A 16,056-nucleotide genomic window follows, 5' to 3' on the forward strand; every position below is an offset into this window, starting at 1 on the left:
CCTTCCTGCTAGTTTCCTGGGTGCTAGGATTATAGGTGAGCACTACCATGATTGGCTCCCTCCCCCTCCTTTAATGCTGAGAATTCAGCCTGGACCCTCTTGAACATTAAGAACATGCTTTATGGGCTGGAGAGATGGCTCAGTGGTTAAGAGCACTGGCTGCTCTTCCAGAGGTCCTGAGTTCAAGTCCCAGCAACCACATGGTGGCTCACAACCATCTACATGAGATCTGGTTCCCTCTTCTGGCCTGCAGCCATACATGCAGGCAGAACACTGTCTACATAATAAATAAATCTTAAAAAAAAAAAAGAACATGCTTTATGACTGAGCTGTATCCCAACCCCCAATAGTCTTTAAAAATGATTTTTACCAGCAGCAAGACGGAATGAATCCCCCGTTACTATTGGAAACAATGTGATGTTGACGCAAGCATGGACACAGCACCCAGCAGGACAGAGTACAAGTCCAGAAGCATCTTACCTGTGGGTGTTTAGTGTATGACAGAGGTGACCATGCACTGCTGTAGTGTTGGGTCATGTGACCTGGCTGTTCACATGAAAGCAGGTGACCCTGGACTCCTGTTTCATAACATACTAAACATGCTGCCAGCCTGGTCCCCAGAATCACTTGGTGGGAAGAAAATCAGTTCCCTCAGTTCGTCCTCTGACTTACACTCATGTGCCATGTCATGTGCATAGGTACACATACACACATACACACACACACACACACACACACAGACTAATTTCAAGCAAACAAAGCATCTTAGGCTGAAGATGTAGCTAAGAGATAGAGTACATACTGAATTTAATAACCAGCACCAAAAAGAATAAAGAAAAAGGAATTTTTTTTTTTTGCTTATAGCATAACTATCGATTTTCAAGTTGAGAAACAGCACTCGAGATGGGAGGTGAGCCTCAAAACAAAGTAATGACAGAAGACAGTCACATTCAGTCTTGTTAAAATAGTGCTTGCTTTGTTCTTGTACTGGCCACTGGTAAGGAAAACTGCCTGTTCCTTCCTATGAGAACTTTAACATCTCAAAAGGGTAACCTGAGGGAAAAATAGTAAACAATTAGACTTGAAAGGTTGCTCTTAAAAAATATGAACTCACTGGGCAGTGGTAGCACACACCTTTAATCCCAGCATTTGGGGGGCAGAGGCAGGTGGATCTCTGTGAGTTTGAGGCTAGCCTGGTCTACAGAGCAAGTTCCAGAACAGGCTCCAAAACTACACAGAGAAACTGTGTTTTGAAAAAAAAAAAAAAATGAACACATTATGATTAAATTTCTTCTCTCTCTCTCTCTCTTTTTTTTTGGGGGGGGGGCATAAAGTTTCACTATGTAGCTCTAGATGGCCTGGAACTTCCTATGGAGACCAGGCTAGACTTGAACTTACAGAAATCCACCTGTCCCTGCCTCCTAAGGGCTGCTTACTACCATGCTCGGCAGATTAAATTTCTTATACAGTCCTTGGACTATTTCCTTTCTCTTTGTTTTCTATTCAGCCTAAAAAGAAGAAAGCCAAAGTGGAAGTGAGAGCCATTAATCTGGGGACAGATTATGAATATGGTGTTTTAAATATCCACCTGACTGCTTATGACATGACTCTGGCAGAAAGCTACGCCCAGTATGTCCACCGCCTCTGCAACAGGCTCTCCATCAAAGTTGAGGAAAGGTAGGAAGGGCGCCTTTGTTTGGGATGTGTCTGGGTATCGTGCTCCACTTTTCTGTCAAGTTAGGTTTTGGAAAAATAATGTACATGTAATAAAAGTTACTCCTTCGTTACATACCTGCCACGACCGAAGTATAGAACAGCTCATTGACCTCAGAAGTGCCCGTACAGCCAGTCTCCTCCCCTCCCACTACTCAGCTAACTAGCCCGGTTTTTAAGTATTTACTTATGTATTGTGTATGTGCTGCTCACACAGGCCTCAGCGTGCATATGGCACAATGTGTGCGTGGAGGTCAAAGGTCAGTTTTCAGGAGTCAGTTCTTTTGCTCCCTTACATGGGTCCCTGGGATGGAACTCTGGTCATCAGACTTGGTGGCAGGTGCCTTCTCAGCTGGGTCTTCATCTCACTGCCCCTTGTTCCTGTTGTTTTAATGTCTTCAGAATATAGAAATGGAATCACACATGGATAGCTGTTTATATCTGACCTTTTCACTTAGCATAATGTGTTTAAGTTCACACACGCTTTTGCAAGTTGTTTTTAAAAATATATGTAAAACTAGTCATTTCACTACTTCTAAAATTTTTTATTGCATTCATGTATTTATTGTGACTATGTAGGTCTGGAGATGAATGTGCCAGAGTACAAGAGTATGGCGGTCAGAGCACAGCTTGCAGGAGTCAGTTCTCTCCATCCGCCACGTGGGTCCGAGGGGCTCAGTTCATCAGGCTCGGTGGCAATCACCTTTACCTGCTGAGCCGTCTCACCAGGCCCATGTTAATTTTCTTTACATGTGTATGCCAGTGATGTTATACACATCTGTAATGTGCAGTTGTTCCCACCGCCCGTGTTTGTGACTTTTCAGCTTGTAAACTGAAGTTCCGCACTTAGTAAGCAGTAATTCTGCTTTCCCTCCTCTGCTTAGCCCAGGACTGTTGCCCCTCCCCCCCCCGCCCCGCGGGCCCTCCAACACCCCCCCCCCCCCGTAACAATCTGCTTATCATCTGTTTTTGATTACCCTGTAGAAGTAGAACTATACAGTATCTGTGTGTGTGTGTGTGTGTGTGTGTGTGTGTGTGTGTGTGTGTGTGTGTGTGTGACCGGTTTATTTTGCTGAGCATAATGTCTTCAGAATTCATCCATGTTGTAGAATATGTCAGAATTTCCTTAAGACTGAATACTCGATTATATACCATATTTTGCTTATCTCTTCATCCATCAATAGATGACTCTGTTCAGTTTTGGTTTTGAGATGGAGTCTCACTATGGTAACCTTAGCTGGTCTGGAACTCACTATGTAGACCAGGTTAGCTTCTCAAACTTGTAGCAATCTTCCTGCCTCTGCCTCCTAAGTACTGAGATTGTATGCATGAGCCACCACATCCAACCTGTTTTCTTAAGTGTTTCTTTAGAAGGGTAGTGTAGTGTTTTTTAAGTTTGAATTATCAATTTTTTATTTCATGGTTTATGATTTTGGTGTCATGTATAATAACTTACTGTCTAATCCAAAGTCACAAAGCTATTTTACTAGCAGTCTCATTTTAGAGTTTTACATTAAGTGGTCCATTTTGTACTGTATATGGTGTGTAATTTGTGCTTGTCCCTTCCTCTTAAGAGGGAGTTGGTTTCTTTTCCTCTTTTTCTCTCCTTGCCTTTGTGGGGGTGTTTTGTTTTGTTTTGTTTTTATTTTTTCACAACAGGGTTTCTCTGTGTAGCCCTGGCTGTCCTGGAACTCACTTTGTAGACCAGGCTGGCCTGGAACTCAACAGAGATCCACCTGCCGAGTGCTGGGATTCAAGGCGTGTGCCACACCCACCCAGTGCCTTTCTTTTCTAATATGGCTCTTCAGTTGTTCCAGTACCATTCGGTGAGAAAAAAAATTTTTTTCTCCACTGAATATTTCATTATCTTTGTTGGAAGCTAGTGTACCGTGAGTGTGTGTGTCTGTTTCCTGAAGTGATTTATGTTACATTGGTCTGTATATCTAACACTGACGCTCCACTGTTTTGATTACTAGAGCTTGATTATGCTTTGTTCTTTTTATTTATTTATTTATTTATTATTATTATTTTTTTTTTTTTTCTCGAGACAGGGTTTCTCTGTGTAGCTTTGCGCCTTTCCTGGAACTTGCTTTGTAGACCAGGCTGGCCTTGAACTCACAGAGATCCACCTACCTCTGCCTCCCAAGTTGTGGGATTAAAGGCATGGGCCACCACCGCCCGGCGCTTTGTTCTTTTTAAAATTATTTTTCTGTAATGGTCTTTTGTTTTTTTCATTTAAAAGTTTTATTAATTTGTTGATATTTGATTAATTTTTTGATTATATGTGGAGCCCGTAGGTCAGTTTGGGGGGAATTGAAATCATAATAATTTTCTCCATTGATACAGACATTTTTTTCTTGCTCTCCTTTTCATGTATTCTCTGGAAAACTTTCAGAGAAGGAAATGATATTTACTAACTGCCTATTCCAGGGCAGGTTCTTTTCATATCTTATCTCAGTGTTTCTGTCGGCATACATGTCCTGTGCTTTGCCTTAAATAACATTAAGTCACTTGATTAGAAATGGCTTCCCTTTTAAGTTCTTATTCAACTTAATTATGCCAAGGAGCCATTCTCAGAGTGGCGCTGGTGTGTCCTGAACACTGATCTAGCACTTCCTAATCTTTGCAACAAAGAGGGGACCTCGGGCTTGGAGTCTTTGGCAAGATACCTTGCTAGAATTTGTGACATGGGTTTTGTTTTCATTGTGTTTATTTTTAACTTGCCTTCTGCTTATGTCAGCTAATACGGGTTTTCCTTAACAATCATGACATAAAGTCTGACTTTCTGGGGTATCATTTACTTTCAGTAAACATGTTCTGTGAGCTTTGACTAATGTATACAGTAGAATCGGTTCCATTATAATCAAGATATAGAACATTCTGTCATTTTGAGTTCTCTGCTTCTGTAGTAGTCAACTCCTTTCCCACCCCAGTCCATGATAACTTTTAATCTATTTCCTTTCCCTGTAGTTTTGACCTTTTCAGGATGTCATATAAATGAAAAAAAATACAGCATTTTCCCATTTAAAGATGGAGTAATATCGTCACGATTTACCCATATTTGCCTGCATCAGACACCTTGCTCCTTTTTGCTGCTCAGTGGCATTTCATTAGAAGAATGTGCTGCAGTTTGTCCATTTACTAATTGAAGGGCTATTGCACTTTCAGTTTTTGACAGTTATGAGTAGAGCCACTATAAATAGGAATGGGTTTGTGTGAGAGCACAAATTTTCATTTCTAAGTAAGAATGTGGTTTATGGTCATACCATAAGTGTAATATATGTTTGGTTTATAGGAGATTCTGCAAGCTTTTCTAAAAAGGCTACACCTTTAATCTCTCACCAACAATGTTTGACTTCCACATTGTTCTACATCTCACATTCCTTCTTAAATTAACTTTTTAAGTGAGATGATTTTTTTTTAAGAAATTTGCTTATTTTATGTATAGGAGTGCTCTATCTGCATGTATATCTTTATGCCAGAAGAGGGCATCAGATCCCACTATAGATGGTTGTGAGCCACCGTGTTTCTGGGAATTGAACTCAAGACTTCTGGAGAGCAGCTAGTGCTCTTAACCACTGAGCCATCTCTCCAGCCCCGAGATGATTTTTTAAAAGAGTTAATAACAGCTTAGGTAATTTGTTGTTATGACAAGGTTGTAAGTAGATACATACCATGTGGGTACACAAAAATGACCATTTCTTTTTTGATATTAATATATTCCCATTTTACAGACCAGGAAACCAAGGATCTGAAAGACTAAAGTCACAGAACCAGGAAGATCTCAGGACTCTAAATCAGTTTTGTCTGATTTCCATATTTCCAATTATGTTAGGTCTAAGTTTTTAAGCCAGATTTGAACTTTTACACCTTCACAATGTAGAGTGCAGCTGTTAAAGTGCCTTAGAGACTTGATGAGAAGCTCTGACTTTAGCTCTCGATGGCAGGAGCATTGCTGTCATTGTTTTAAGCCTGAACACTGAACGCGGGATCTAGGTTTTTCTTAGGCCTCTGAGGATTGGATGTTCTTTAGCACTCAGCACACACATCTGCCTTGTGGCCTGGTGTGCTATGCATTCATCAGTTCCCCTTCCCTGACTGTGTGCTCCTTGCCGATGGGGACTGTGGTCTTTGTTTCTTTAGCAGCTAGCAAGGCCTGTCACATGGGAAACATTCAGTCATTGAAGATTGACAGGTTCTTGAATGTGACTATACAATCCAGTTGTGTAGGACACAATTCCTAAAAATTAGGGAAAGGGCTTTTAATTAATAAAACACTATTGCTGGACCCCTTTTCCCATATGTGGTAGGCTCTGTCCTAGACATTCTGACTAGTGCACATAATGGTTAGTCTTTGCAATAATTCTGACTCCAGCTAGGTGAAAAGGTCCTAAAGTACTTTCAGGATGCATACACAGCTTACCTATACATGTACATGCACACACACTAAGAGAAAGATTCATAGCATGGAATAGGGTACATGAAAAAGTGTGCAATGTCAACATAATGCTTTGCTTCAGCCTGGGAAGATGGCTCAGCAGGTAATGCTTACTGTGCAAGCCTGAGAACCCCAGCACACCATGTGTGACAGCACATGCCTGTAATCTCAGCACGGGGAGGTGGAGGTTGATGAACTGACGAGAGACCCTGTCTCAAAAAATATGTTGGAGAGTGATAAAAGAAGGCACCTGACATCAGCCTCTGGCTTCCACAACCGCCCATACGGGCAACTGCACCCACACACAGTGCCTATGCATGCGTACACACACACACACACACACACACACACAAATAATAATGAAATTGAAGCTTGTCCATCATCCTAGATTTGAACCCATTTTTCCCTGTCTGGTTCCTAGTTCTTCTAACAGGCACTTCATGTAGTGTTTGGTATAATTTTTCTATAATGGAAATGTGATTGTGTCCTTCCCTGCTTATGACACTTCTCATTCCTTCTCACCTCATTGCTTCCCACTCTCTTAGGATTAGCTAATATCTTCTGTGGCTTCCTAGGTGCTCATGGCCTGGCACCCTTCCCCTATTTTAACCCATCCTGCCCTTCCCTCCTCTCTGCTTCAAGGTTGAATTTCTACTTCAAGACCTTTGCTTAGACTCTGCAGAGCTTGACTGTTCTTCTGCCTTCCCTCACCCACTTTCCTTTCTCTTTTCATCCCTCCCTCCCTCTTTGTCTTTTCTTCCTTTATTTTGAGGTAGGGTTTAATGTAGCCCAGGTTGGCCTTGATTATGTAGTTGAAGCTGATCCTTCTGCCTCCCTCTCCAGGTGCTGGGGTTAACGGTGTGTGCCGCTTTGTTTTAGTCAATTCTGTGCTGGGGACTGAGCCTGGGGCTTCAAAGCTCTCTACCAACTGAGCTACATCCTCAGCCAGCCCCAGGTTTTTCTTGGGTGTCATCTTGATTATTACTTCTTTAAGAAAGCTTATTAAATCCTTGTGCTATATATTCAGGAGAAATAAAGGGTGTATATGTTCCCTTTCATAACACACATTCCTTATTCTTGTATTTATTTCACAATGACTTTCAGATTATGTTCTGTATTATGTTAAGTTCTATAAGGCAATGCTGCTTCTCTCTTCATTAGTGGTCCAGTCCTAAGAGCTGGCCTAGTCTGCAGTACGTTCTAGGTAAATGCTGCTTGATTTGGGTTGTGTGCCAGCCCTCATGGACAAGCTTCTTAGAACAGCAGGATGGATGAACGGCATCCTGGTTTTGGCTTCTTTCTTGGCTCTTTGCTGCAATAGCTCAGCATAAAGAGCTGTTTTACCGATTCATTGCTCTGCATTGGGTGAGGTTTTCCAACTCTTGTATCACTAGGATTCACATCGCCCAGCTTTTCAGAGATGACTCTGTTTTCTGGTGATTCTCATTTCATTTTGGTCTCTGGGGTGGGGCTGGAGGTGTGGGGATAATAGCTGTGACCTTGAGTTGGAATTGGGCTAGAAGAGCAGCCTGCCAGCTTCTGTTCCAAACGCCTGCGGTCTGAATTGTGCAGCTGGGCTCCTCCTGGTTTGCCGGCTTCCTTTGCTAAGCAGCTGCCTGGGGGACAGAAATATTCATCAAGGAGCGGCTTCAGGCCTGGAGCTGACCAGCCTGTGTTTCATGGAGTGTGAAAGTACCACTCAGCATCACCGGCTGTGAGGCCACTCTTTCTTTACCTTAAAGAAAAAGATTCATTTTCAAAAAAAAGTTGAAGTCTAGCTTTGTGTGTTTCTGACTGTTTGGGCAGCACTGAGGACTGAATGTGGGGTCTAACGCATGCTCCACAGGCTCTCTTCCCCAGTGTTCCCTGGTATTTGCTGTGCTGAGGAGGGAGTCCAAAGAGAGCACTAGCAACTGGGTTGACTCTGGGTTTTCACTTCTCCCATTCTGTGTCTGACTAGCTCTTTATTCAGTGTGGAGAACTGGAAAGTAAAGAGAATACAGATAAGTGAAGAAAAATTACCTGGACTTTAACTACTTAAAGACATCATCTACTTTGAAATGACCAGTTTTCTCAGTTGTCCTTATTTATTCTTAGTTTTCTCATTTATTCATTCAGATGGGGACTCACTATATAGCCAAAATGGCCTTGAACATCTAATCACCCTGCCTCCCCCTCCCAAGTGCTGGTATTACAAGTGTGTGTGGGGAGGGGGCAGCTGTCTTCCTCAGTTGGTCTCCACTTTATTTTTTGAGGCAGGGTCTCTCATTGAACCTCGAGCTCAGTGATGCAACTAGATTGGCTGGTAAGCAAGCCCCGGGGATCCCTCTGTCCCTACCTTTCAAACTCCGGGAACCCAGGCACTCACTGCTATACCTGAGTTTGAAATGGTGCTGGGGATCCGAACCCAGGTCCTCATGCTTGCAGAGCAGGCACTTTACTGACTGAGCCAACTCCCCAGCTTCTTCTGGTCTCTTTGAGCAGCTCTAGGTAAGCGGTAAGCGCCTGAATCTTTTTTTTTTTTTTTCTTTTTGGTTTTTCGAGATGGGGTTTCTCTGTGTAGCCCTGGTTGTTCTGTAGAACAGGCTGGTCTTGAACTCAGAGATCCACTCTCTGCCTCCCCAGTGCTGGGATTAAAGGGGTGTGGTATCACTGCCTGTCGTTATTAGTATTTCGTTTCTCTTTAGTTTGATGAGCTTTTTGGTGAAATAAATGCAACATTAATACCTTATTTCTGCGTAGCCATTAGTTCAGTCTCACCCCCGTATCGGATCCTCAGAATGTGCTCACAGAGGCTCAGATTGTAATCTCATTTACTTATGAAGCTCAGAGGGGAGAGTGGCTTACCCAAGCTCATATTGTTGATAAATGGCAGACTCCAAGCACACTGCTCTTTTCCCTGTAGAGCTTGGCCTGCTGAAGCTAACAGAGTAGTCCCAGCCTAGGTGACTGAAATCATTCTGTCCCACTGGAGGAACCCTCATGGCATTCAGTGGGTGGAGGTGGGAATACATAGAGCAGCACCCACAGTGAGAATTGCCTGGTCTGGAATGTCACTAGTGCTGACGTTGAAAGAGCTCTTCCAGAACTCTTGGATATAACACCTTATTTCTGCGGAGCAAGCATGGTGATCAGGGCTCACCTCCAAGTATACCTAAGTGCTGGGCTGGATTCCCTTAGAACAGGCTCTTGTTCGGTAGCAGCAAATACGTGTTATCACCAGGGTTATACTCAGGGTCTTGTGTCACTCAGTGTCGAGGGGGCACAGAAAGGCTGTATTCCCTCAGAGTTCAGAGATGTCTGGAAAAGGTAAAGGTGTCTGCTTACCTTGACACTGGCTGCAGGAGATATGACATGGAGCAGTGGTCGTACTCACAGATGACCCTGGTAGAGGGGTGTGCTGGCCTGAGTGAACACTCAACAGCTAACTCTTCTTCTGCAGTTACGCGATGCCCACCAAAACCATGGAGGTGATGCAGCTACCAGCCCAAGGCAACAAAATGGTCCTAGACTCAATCCTTACCACCCATGAGCGAGTGGTTCAGGTAGGCACTCTGGGGGATCCCCAAGGGCTTTCACTTCTCTGGTTCCCACCCTCCCTCTTTCTTTCCATTTGTCACACATTTTTTTCCTCTTGTCCTTCCTGCCCTTAAACGATGGTGTACTCCAGAGCTGGGTTCTTGACTCCTCTACCTCTCCTGTTATGAAATTGCATTTGTTCCCCAAGCTTCATTGTCTACCAATACCCCTGGGTGTACACACACACACACATACACACACCCGATCTGTTGGCTGAGCTCAAATATAGTAGACCTGGTTGTCCAGTGGACTTTTGTGGATGTTCCACAGTGTATTCGCTGACCTCATTGTATGGAAAATTAATTGTTCAGGACAACTTCTCAAAATCCTTTCAGTCTAATCTTTAATCCTTCTTTGTCTTCTGACTTGTTCAAGATGGCACTTCATTATTTTTTGTGGCCAAGTAATATTCCATTGTATGGAATTTTATTTACATTATTTCCATTGTATTCCCCTTTTAGTCCACCAAAGAACCTTATCAGCAGGGTAGTAAGAATGTTGAGGGAGCAATACCCAAGTCTAAACATCTCATTTTAAAATGACTTTGAAATGTTTAAGTCTTTAACTAGTAATTTGCTTATGATGTACGCTAGGTGGCTGTCACTTGCTGCTGAGGCCCACAGTGAAGTAGGACGTCTGTAGCACTAGTGCATTGTGGGTTCCTCCTGCTGCTCCTTGATGGCTGTCCCTTTCACTCCAGCCACAGGAGCTTATCTGGATTTCCTAACACTGCTATACAGTTCCCAGTTTACGGAATGCTGCCCTTCAGCCCTGAAAACTGACCATGCTACTGTCTTAAGTTTCCTGATTTAATCCCATTTTCCTCCAAGACTTCACCCAGACATTATCCACTCCTGAAGCTTTCTTTGACTTTCCCTTGACTGAGTTAAGTTGTTATGTCTCTTGTGGCCCTCATAGTACTCTTTGTGCCTTTCCACCACACATCTGACTCACCTCTGGATTCTCAAGACAGGTCTGACACCAGCACACACACACCTGGCCAGTGTGGTAAACCCGAATTGCATCAGAAAATCAGTATTGGTCTGGTTGTGACATTCCCTGCCTACAGGAACATTGGCAAGCAAACATCTCAACAAATAGCAAGAAGTCCTGCAGGGACTGGGCTGAGTGTCAGCCTCTCCCTACTGGAGCTGCAGGGAGCCTTGGCCCTGCTTGCCCATCACCTGGCCTTCAGCATCCTCCTTAGGCATCTTTCTTCCTTTGCAGATCAGCGGTCTGAGTGCTACGTTTGCAGAGATTTTCTTGGAAATACTCCAAAGCAATCTTCCAGAAGGAGTCAGGTTGTCAGTGAGGGAGGTAGGTACCAGTGTGGAAAGAGGCTCCTGGTGGCCTACGCGTGCTCACAGTGAGGGTAAAGAAGTCACTGCTGCTTGGCTTTTGAGACAACAGAGGAATGTGTATCTCAGCTGCTGTAGGAGATCTGTGCAGCCTGGTGGCCCTGTGACCATACTCTAAAGACTCTGACGTGTCAGGGATGATGCTGTGTGTACCACAGGAACTGGCCTCCATCACAGCATCCTGACGTTAGGGACTGAGCCCATTACCTCCAGATTCTCTCCTTTCAGGTAGCTGAAAAGCAGAAACATGTTTCTAGATTATAAACAGTATAATGCAATGGTTCTCAACCTTCCTAACACTGTGACTCTTTAATACAGTTCCTCATGTTTTGGTGACTCCCAACCATATAATTATTTTTGTTGCTACTTTATAACTATAATTTTACTACTGTTATGAATCATAATGTAAATATCTGTGTTTTCTGATAGTCTTAGGCAACCCCTGTGAAAGGGTCATTTGACCCCCAAAGGGGTCATGATCCACAGGTTGAGAACCACTGCATCAGAGCATTACCTTAGACATTTTCTAGACTGCCAAGGCACGGTTATAGCTCCATTGAATGTATCTGGTAAAGAATGTGAAGCATGCAGAAATTAGCAACATTAGCCCAAATACTGGGTGTTAAGTCTAGTTGCCATGACAATCCTTCTCATGACACAGTTCCCATTAGGTCATGTTAGCCTGGTGTCATTGCTTCATCCAGCTCGCCTTGTTCTGTGCATACCTGTCTGGTAGTTATTTCAGTTTCACAGAGATCTGTGTATGGGGTAAGAACGTGCTGGTTGTGCTAAAAAATACTACAGTCCTTGTGCATGTAATCCCAGAACTCAGCAGGCAGAAGCAGGAAGATTAAGGTTTGAGGCTAGCCTGGTCTATGTAGCAGATTCAGGGTCAGCCTGGTCTCCATACCAAGACTCTGTCTCAAAAAAGCAAACAAGGCTGGTGAGATGGCCCAGCAGATAAAGGTACTTGCCGCCAAACCTGACAGCCTGAGGTCAGTTCCCAGGACCACATGGTGTAGGGAGAGAACTGACTCTCAAATGTTGCCCTCTGACTTCCACATGGGTACCCGTGCACACACACTCTATACACATACACACACACACACACACACGCACGCACGCACGCACGCACAAAATATAATAAAACAAACAAACAAACAAAGTTTCTAGACCATATGGCTCAGTGGTAGGTAGTGTTACCTTGTATGTGGAAGGCCCTGGTTCCCAACATGATGTAAAACCAAATAAAAAGAAAAAATAACTAGAAAACTTCTGTTGTGATACTTAGAGCACCCTGTTTTCATATCTGTCTTGTTTCAGCACACTAAGAGGAAGTGTGATTCAGCCATGATTCCTGGTACTCAATTCAAGTCTGGATCATGCTACACACTCATTGAGAAAGGGCTGGCTGTGAATGACCCTGTGCAGAGCTGCCCAAGGGCCCTTTTTGGATGTGTATGGGTAATAAAAGTTCTGTAGTGATTGCCATTTTTTTTCTTTTCTTGTCCCAGCACACCGAAGAAGACTTCAAAGGAAGGTTCAAAGCTCGGCCAGAACTGGAAGAATTGTTGGCCAAGTTGAACTAAACACTGTGAGCCCTTTCATGCCATCATCGGTCTCAGAGAAGTTCTTCCTGCTTGATCAGAATAAGCAGGAGAATGAATGCTTATACTGGGAATGCCTCCTGTGTCTGTGACATGCTGTGCTTGCCAGTTACCACTTACCTTAACAAAGCCTAGGGTATTCTCCACCTAATAAAAATCTGCTGTAACCACTGTGTGTGTGTGTGTGTGTGTGTGTGTGTGTGTGTGTGTGTGTGTATGTGTATGTGTGTGTATGTATATGTGTGTGTATGTATATGTGTGTGTATGTGTGTGTGTATGTATGTGTGTGTGTGTATGTATGTGTGTGTCAGTTATCCTGTAAACTGTCTTTAAGGAATTCTGTTTCTCCTTGTCTAAACATATTCTTATTCCACCGTACTTTTTCTTTTTTTTGTAGCCCAGGCTGGCCTCGAACTCACAGAGATCCGCCTGCCTCTGCCTTCCGAGTGCTGGGATTAAAGGCGCTGCCACCACCGCTTTTTCAATTAGAGTGAATCCATCCTTTAAAGCAATCTGGTGTAAACTAATTGTTTATTTGTTTGTCTGAGTCAAGGTCTCTATGCAGTCCTGGTTGTTTTGGAGCTTGCTATAGAGATTAGGGTAGCTCAAACTCACAGAGATCCACTGCCTCCTTACCCCCAACTCCCACCCCCTAAATGCTGGGATTAAAGGTGTGTGCCACTGTGCCCTGTAGGAACTCATCTTTTGAAAGAACATGGCATGGAGTTTTATAATGAATTAGGGATTACAACTTTAGTGAATTCTGTATTCATCTGTTTTCTGTTGCTATAGTGAAGTTCCTGGGGCTGGGTTCTTTATAAAGAAGAAGATTCAACCAGTTGTGATAATACACACCTGTACTCCCAGCATTTAGGAGGTAAAGGCAGGAGGATTAGGAGTTCAGGGTCATTCACAGGTACATAGTGAGTTCAAGGCCAACTCGGGTCACATGAGACTGTATCCACATACATACATATGTACATGCATACAAGATATTTGCTAAGTGTAGTGGCATGTATCATCCCAGTGTTCAGGAGATTGAAGCAGGAGTATTGCAAGTTAAAAAAATTGACCTTGATCAGGAACCAATAAACTGTGATCTATTAATCAAATCCTGTCTTTGCCTATAAGGGGATTTTTGTTTGTTTTTTCAAGACAGAGTCTCACTGTGTAGCTCTGGCTGTCCTGGAACTCACTCTGTAGAACTCACAGAGATCCACCTGCCTCTGCCTCCCGAGTGTTGGGATTAAAGGTGTGCGCCACTATACTTGGCCCTATTTTTGTTCTGTAATAACTTATTGTGGTAACATTTACATACCACAGAACTAGTGATTGTAGGCCTAGAAAGATGCTCAGTGGGTAGGGATGCTTGCTGCCAAGCCTGGTGACCTTAGTTTGGCTCCTGGGACTCAAAAGGTAAAAAGAACCAACTCCTGAAAGTTGTCTGCTGACCTCTGAATGCTACACACACATACCCAAAACAAGTAAGTGTAATAATGCGATCTAAATCAGCCATTTTAAAATGCACACTTCAGTGTTCTGTAGCATATTCACAGAACTGTGTAACCACCACTTCTTGTGGGGTCCAGCTTCTGTTTAGTCAGTAAAGGTAGTTGGGAGAGAGCCATGATCATCTCTCCACTCACTGCTGCCTCCCGCTGCACTGGTGCTGCAGTGGGGGAGCCGGGCCGTTACACAGACACCAGCTGGCTTGTCCATTGGAAACGTCAAATCTTTGGCTAAATCATTGCTTCTCAAACTGTGCTCATCAGGGTCTCTGCGTCAGGGTTTTTGAACACTATTCACTCAACTGCCATAGGGTTTTTCCGTCCTGTAGGTGAGGAGCAAAGGTTTTGACTTTGCATCTTCCTGTTTCCCAGACGATGATGCTGTTGCTTGTCTGGGAACTTCTAGTCTAGGTGACTCCAGTGTGCCTGCTCCTCTGAGCATCAGTGTCTTCCTGAAGAAGGCTGTCTTTGTTTTTGGTTTTTTGAGACAGGGTTTCTCTGTGTAGCCTTGGCTGTCCTGGAACTCACTTTGTAGACCAGGCTGGCCTCGAATTCACTGAGATCCGCCTGCCTCTGCCTCCCGAGTGCTGGGATTAAAGGCATGTGCCGCCACCACCTGGCTTATCTTATTTTAAAAATAGGTTTATTTTATTATCGTACTGTGTGACTGTGTGCTGGTACCCTTTGTGGTCAAAAGAGGATTTCAGGTCCTGTGGGATAGGAGTTACAGAGGGTTGTGAGTACCCATGTAGGTTCTGGGAATCGAACCTGGGTCCTCTACAGAGTATCAAGTGCTCTTAACTGCTGAGCCAACTTTCTGGACCCTAGAATAACTTACTGAGCCAGATCTTGTGCTAGGTACACTGTAGCTCTCACCCCCTTACTAGGTTCTCAGGGTATGCGTGTGCCTGGGATCCCAGCTCACAGGAGGCAGAAGCAGAAGAGTTTTGCCAGTTCCAGGCCAGCCAGGGCTACATGTCAAGACTCTTAGCTCAAAACAGAACAAAACCAAAAACCGAAAAATATAACTAAGGGTAGGCTGTCAAGATTGCAGGAACCCTTAATTAAAATGTTCTGCTAGAGGTGTGGAGGTGGGGCTTGACGCCACTTCTAACAACCTGAGTTTGATCTCACAGTAGAGGAGAGAACTCCCACAAATTGTCCTGTGACTTCCACATGTGTGCTGTGACACACACTTGGCCACACATATGAATATGCACATGCATGCACACACACAAATCAATGTAATTTAAAGGCTAAAAAAAAGGATATTGGAGAAAAAAAGCTCTGAATTTAGATACTGTGCTCAGCCAGTCAGGATTTCCCAAGCAAACTCCGCTGTGAGTATAGGCAGAATTTCCCAGTGAAGATTGATGTTCTGGTTGTAAATTGCTTGTTGCTGAGTTCTATCAGGGGAAATATAGTAACAATATCTAACAAGGAGTATGAGGTCAGGGGTATATAACAATGTGAAGATTCACAGGTAAATAAATACATGCACATGTACACATACGCGTATACACACACACACACACACACACACACACACACACACACACGCTCTGCTCCCATAGCATGTGGGCAGTGTCACATGCACTCCATTTCCAAACCTGGCAAACAGACTTCTGGGTGCCCAGACTTCCTATTTACCAGTATGTGGAAGCAGGACTCAGGATTTCATTAATTGACAAAAAATATTGTCACCAAAATCCTTAGGAGCCAGCCAGCAGCCCGTGTGACTCAGCAATGTCAGGCTAAGGGCCTAGAAAGCACGCTTTGCCCAAGGTCACAGGACAGCTCCTGGCAGAAGGCAGCAGGCCTGTTTCCCAGTCATTCCTTGGTTCCCATCAGCA

At 43.8% G+C, this 16,056-nt stretch overlaps 1 protein-coding gene across 1 annotated transcript in view; it reads left to right on the plus strand.

Annotated features, from left to right (window-relative positions):
• The window catches only part of Mrpl48 (mitochondrial ribosomal protein L48), a 43,363-nt gene extending 30,497 nt beyond the window's left edge, over positions 1-12,866 (plus strand). Inside the window, exons 5-8 of the mRNA XM_059270513.1 lie at positions 1,508-1,677; positions 9,594-9,696; positions 10,958-11,047; positions 12,603-12,866. Coding sequence (XP_059126496.1) covers positions 1,508-1,677; positions 9,594-9,696; positions 10,958-11,047; positions 12,603-12,677 — 438 coding nt within the window. The 3' untranslated portion in view covers positions 12,678-12,866. The remainder of the gene's footprint in view (positions 1-1,507; positions 1,678-9,593; positions 9,697-10,957; positions 11,048-12,602) is intronic.
• The last annotated feature ends 3,190 nt before the right edge of the window (positions 12,867-16,056 follow it).

The sequence above is a fragment of the Peromyscus eremicus genome, chromosome 1 (assembly GCF_949786415.1).
Source record: "Peromyscus eremicus chromosome 1, PerEre_H2_v1, whole genome shotgun sequence".
Classification (NCBI taxonomy): Eukaryota; Metazoa; Chordata; class Mammalia; order Rodentia; family Cricetidae; genus Peromyscus; species Peromyscus eremicus.